Consider the following 6,000-nt stretch of genomic DNA (forward strand, 5'->3'; position numbering starts at 1 on the left):
TAATTTACTATGTATGTATATATACTACCAAATGATATTACGTATGTATACATACTCCCAAATAATTAAATAAAAAAATGATAGTATGTATTTATACATACTCCCAAATAATTAAATAATTTAATTTATATTAGAATATACAAAGTTACCCACGGAGACGCATCGATGCAAGACGTTACTTATTGGATCCTACTCTGCACAGACCCGCGTAGCTCATATGGATAGAATTAAGTGGCATATCATGAAGAGAGTAACTACTCCTGGGAGTATAGAAAATGCACCATATATATATATATATATATATATATATATATATATAGAGAGAGAGAGAGAGAGAGAGAGAGAGAGACGACGACGACGACGAACTAGAAAGGCCATCGGAGCCAAATGAGAGCGACGGCGCGACGCCACACCCAAATGCAGTGGCAACACGGTAGCTACGCGATTTCTCTGGACGATTCTCTAGTCCCATGCCATGGCAGACCTAGCTCATCATTTCTCTCGACTAGTAGCTCATTTCTCGGATGACTACTGTTGATTTGGTCCGGTCAGATCAAGGTAGTTTTCATGCATGTTAACGTGTTTTTTTTTTCTTTGGGTCAGAATATGTTACGCGCGTAAGACAAGTATTTCTAGAAAGTAGAAACAGTATGATGTTTACATATGGACGTAACTGTATACGTACAAGTTGTATCGTAGGAAGACCAAGAACCGGTAGTTACTTAATTAGCATGCCCATTTGTTCGTTATTACTATGTAGAATTCAGCAGCCACGTAGCATCAATGGATTAATATTAGCACAAACTAAAACAAGCGATCTCAATCTTTGATTATATTCATAACCACGTGGCCAAGTTCGTTACTAGAATCCAGCAGCCACACATACTGTTCAGTTTAATTAGCATGCCCATGTGTGTATATATGTGTTGCTAGAATTCAGCAAGAAATTAAATTTCTGCCAATGGCATCAGAATAAACGAACATATAACAGAGAACCGACTGTCAACGTTAGCCTCTGCTTGAATAGTCAAAGGAATTTGGATTGCAGTTTTCGATTGTATGACGATGCTATCTTATTAATTTGTCAGAAGATAATCTGATGCAAATTAATAAGATAGCATCGTCATATAACCTCTGATACATGTGTCATATCCCCTTCCCAAAACACAAGTAAACCGAAACATATGTCCGTAGCTAATTTACACGCGCTTTCAACCCCCACCACCCCCACCCCCACCCCAACACGCCCACACACACACACACACACCCCTTATTGTAGACTGTACTAGCATCACGTCGGCAGTTGCTATGCATCTTCGGACACTGACCTGTTTAGCTTGGATGCCCAAACGCACTACTCTTTGTCATCATCACTTCCGCTACTAACTTGTTGGTGATCCCCGTTACGCTTCAGGGTGCAGCTGACGAAATTCTTCGTCCCCGGAAATATTGTCCATGGGATCTGCGTCCCCGTGTCTCAGTTCGGTCCATCTGGCATGAGCCAGCCTCATAATGCTTATCAGCATCATGAGAGAAGAGAAGAATCCGCTGGTGAGGAACAGACCGGAGAAGCTCTGCAAAGTTAGAGGAGTGGAAGGCTTGTTGGAAACTGTTGGTGTTGTCGCAGCCGTACCAAACCATTTTTCTTCAAACTGTGAACCCTCATTCCCTTCAGTAATGTTCAAGATGGCAGTTGAAATATTATGCAACAGAGGAAAACCTTGAGGAAATACCTGATAAGAACACGATGCCAATCAGGCCATATTATTTCTTCCCATGCATGATGCCGAATATGAAGGGTTACAGAAACAAGCGATTTCATTCTACTGGTAAAAGAGAGGTAATCTACCAAAGCATAAGGTTGAGAAACTTACGAAGCCAAGTCCTGGGGTCTTGTATATGTGACCAACAATCTGGAACTCGTTCTGGTATCGAGCATCAGAGAAGAGGAAAGATGTTAAATAGGGGACCTCATCCACGATAGCTGACACGCCTCCATTCATGGACCCCTTCCTCAAAGCATCTGCGTACTCATCTTCCCTCGAATAAGGAATCAACCTATGTTTGCTGAAACCTCGATCTCTCAACATGGAGTACACAAATGAATTATGCTGGTACCCAACATAATCACCATTGACAAGGAGCTGGTCCAGGTTGGTCACTGTAGGATGGAGCCTCTCTGCGGTTAAAATGGATGAAAAACTTGCCGTATAGCTCTGCACTAGTACCAGCACTAAGAAGCACCATATCACCACAGCAATTTTTGACAACAGGCTCCTAATAATATGGTCTGTGCATAGAGTGACCATGATAACAGGTTATTCAAGGAATACTGTAAGAGAAGTTTAGTAAACTACTTATAAAGAAGTTAAGACCAAGCAACTAACCATGAGAAAATGTCAAAGTGGAGAAAATAAAATATGAAGCGTTGCTGAACTGTCTCAGACTTGATCCTTGGTACTCTGGATTTCTGGGTCGCTCAATCACCCACACAACAAACCCAGTGAAGAAGAAGAAACCCACAGTTGCGAACCAAAGTTCCTTTGTCAGTGGTGCTAAGAAGGTCCACTGGATTGGTTCTAAGTCACTCTCAGATAGCACAAGCAAAGACACACCAGACTGTGTGTATGGCATTGTAAAGTCCACTTGTCCTGTTCGATTGGCAGTTATGGTCACATCACCTGCTGCTCCATCAAGGATCTGATTTATCCATCAGCCAATTAGAAGAGACAAACACAAAGCGCAATGAATATAAATCATAATGTCATAACTGACAAGTAAAGCAATGTTCCTTTCGAAAAGAAAGTAAAGTAATGTAAAAGTATGTGATGCAAATACACAGGTTTTAGACTCACCCCTAAAGACACGTTGCCTACTAGCTCATCGTAAGAACCATCGAAGACACAGAAGTCATAGCATGGGGGGTGCTGCAGCTTCTCCATAGCAGTCTCAAATACATCAATGATGTAGCCAGTGACTTGTTTTGTGGTACTAGGACGAGTAGCATTATCCTTGCAAAAGAAATAAGGACGAGAAACATTCACAAAAGCTTTGAAACCATCTTTCTGTGGCACACCAATCCTGAGTAGCTTCTCATTATAGCTTCTGCACAACTTCCCCGATCTTCCTCCCACTAATTTTCTGGCATTTCTTCTCTTGGACTCTAGGTTAAGTGAATGTTTAGTGTCAAGGTTAAGTGGAAAGCCTGTCTTCTCCCTCCCTTTAGAGGTCCTTACTGTATCTTCTCTCCAGAACACAGACCTTCTGCTATTGTCAAAGCTATATCCTTTTCTACTTAGTTTTTGTGGTTGCAAAGACAGTGGTGGTGTCCATAAACCTACTCCCAATGCACCTTTCCTGTTCACGTGCACAATCTCATAAGATGGTGGCTGCACCTCTCTATTGACCATCCTGAAGTCTCCAGTCAATCCATCAAATGTTGTGTTGAGAATTGAATCGAGAAAAACTCTTCTGTTTGCAGACAAACCATGTCTGCTCAAATCTATTTCTGCCACCCGGATAGCCAACCTGGATACCCCAGCGATCTCAGCTGCTATACAAGTAGCCCATGCCGTATTGTATGCCCGGAACAGCAGAACACTTGGGGTGTGCACACGGTCAGTGTTCAGATTCTCCAAGTGGAACCTTGCCTTGAACCTAGCCAAGCTTGTACCCTGAACATAAGGCCGCAGTGTCAAAATCCCCTGCAAGTTATCAATGTCATCAGGGCTGAGGCCATCCACTACATTGCCTAGAGCAACAGTGGCAATCCAGACATAATCCTCAGTCACCATGCCAGCATCCTTGGCCCGAGAAAATAGATGGACAGCAAGAGCTGTGCGCATGTTTACAACGAACAGCCTTGCTGACATGTTCTTGAGGCGATAGAGCATCTGGTCGAAGTGATCATCAGTCACACCAATTGGAACAACCACACTATCAATTGTGTGGACACTGCTGCTCTGCAGTGCCTCGGTGAGTGGCTGAAGAATGCCAATTCCATAAGGTGAATCTTCATACACGATGACAACTTCACGTCCTAAGAAAGAGGTGACGATGTCGACAATGGGAGCAACCTGAGAGGACTCCTTGGGTGATGTTTGCACAAAGTAAGGTACCGTGTGCAGATGCAAGGTTGGAGAAACACAAGAAAAGGAGAGGACTGGAATGCAGTTGCGGCTGCCCAGTTGGGCAAGCAAATCTGCTTCGGCAGACACTTGAGGCGCTGCGATGATGGCTACCACCTGGGCATTCTTGATCAGGTCCTCAGCTGTGTACACCATAACATCGCACAATTAGTCTAGTAAATAAATACCTTTTGATGAGACACATTCGACAATTACAGATTCAAAAAAAAAAAACATAGGCCGAGGGTATGCTATGCATTCCCCGCCTCTTATATATATCCTGAACATGCCTCGAGATGATTTTATTTTCAGATAAGTAAATTTTGGAAAGACAAAATGCCTAGAGATGATTTTATTTTCAGATCAGTAAATTTTGGAAAGACAAAATATATAGAAAAAGGGGTGTTGCGAGAATTAGCCAAGGTGAGACAAATTGTTCAGTGCAGGGGTCTGTCTCCAGAGCCGGACAAGTGACGAGGCCCGCCCTGCCTTCCAAATGGAAAAATCTTATCTAATGACCTCAAAGGGAGATTCCCCCGTCGACACTCAAGAAAGAAAAATAAAAAGACAAACTGTGTTAATTTTCTGGTTGACCAGACAAGCTCGAATATGTCATAAAGCCATTGGTCAATGGTCATAGCTGTTGGGGAACAAATCCTGCTCACTGAAAAGAACTCAAGAAAAGTACACAGTGATCAGAACATAGAAAGAAGAACAAGGCCACACATTTTCAAAGGAAAAAAATCCATGAAATTCCTACCAGTTGACACATTACGTCGAACAGGTGGCGCCCACGGCCCACTTGATACCGTTGACGTGCGGCCGTCCTCCCAGGAAGGCTCGGTGGCCACATGGATGCCCTACCGGCACGCTGCCAGTTACCTATAGGTGCTTCTGCTAGGGGTTCGCCGAGGTCCAACCAAGGAGACCGGGAGTTACCACGCCTGGCCCTCGCTTCTTCTCTCAGAGTCTCAGCGTCACCTGAAGTCGCCAGGGAAGTGGCGCGGGCACAGTAGCCTGGCACGGTAGAACGCACCACCTTCCTGGGACTTGCTTGGCCCAGAGGCGCCTGCCCAAATCGAAGCCCAAGCCCAAAGGTCGATACAAAACCAGCTTTTTTAACCTCTCAACTTTTAAACCATATCTTTGCATCCTATAAGCAATTTTGACGCTGATTTGCTGATATGGCGCCACGTGAGAAGGGGTAAATCGAACTAAGTTAAAAATTTAAAGAAAAAATCAGGCTAGAAATATTTATATAAGAAATATCTAAAAATCTAAAAAGAAATAAATTTTCAAAAATATCCAAATACATTTTTACATGGAAAATAATGTAATTAAAAAAATCTAAAACCTGGTTTAATCTTAGAAAATTTGTTTTAGCTCAGACAGTTATGAAACTTTCATGTGATTTATTAGCTAAATTTTTTCTATGAATTTTCTTAGATTAAACAAGGTTTTTGGATTCTTAATTGCATTACTTTTTTCATGTAAAAATATTTGGCGAGGCGAGGCGAGACACGCAGGCAGGTAGGTCGGCGGTGGTAGCGTGCGTGCGTGCCGTGTCTTGATGTCTCATAATTCCATGAGTTTCTTCTTTTGGATTATGACGATTAAACCTACTGTTACAATCCTTTCGCCTACCTCTGTCTCTTCACTATCCGCGAGCCTCTTCCCCTACCATTGCGTGCGAGGATACCATCTTTAGGTCCCGTCTGGAGAAAGATTTAACCCGAGAAACACCAGAAACATCCTCCGCTGCTCGAAGACAATCTCCGTCCCGGTGCTCCACGCGCACGAAGTATCAGGAGAGCAAGTGCCTCCGGAATCACCGCTCGCGTGAGATCTTGCTTGGGGTTGCAAGCGATTAGGT

At 43.2% G+C, this 6,000-nt stretch overlaps 1 protein-coding gene across 1 annotated transcript; it reads right to left on the minus strand.

Moving 5' to 3' along the window:
• LOC8065437 (glutamate receptor 2.5) lies at window positions 1,002-5,224 on the minus strand. The gene is made up of 5 exons (XM_021448968.1): window positions 4,888-5,224; window positions 2,856-4,791; window positions 2,388-2,700; window positions 1,875-2,290; window positions 1,002-1,733 (listed from the first exon to the last, which is right to left on the minus strand). Exons 2-5 carry the CDS (start codon window positions 4,281-4,283, stop codon window positions 1,404-1,406), a joined length of 2,487 nt encoding a protein of 828 aa, XP_021304643.1. The 5' UTR covers window positions 4,284-4,791; window positions 4,888-5,224; the 3' UTR covers window positions 1,002-1,403.

Source organism: Sorghum bicolor, chromosome 10 (assembly GCF_000003195.3).
Source record: "Sorghum bicolor cultivar BTx623 chromosome 10, Sorghum_bicolor_NCBIv3, whole genome shotgun sequence".
NCBI lineage: Eukaryota > Viridiplantae > Streptophyta > Magnoliopsida > Poales > Poaceae > Sorghum > Sorghum bicolor.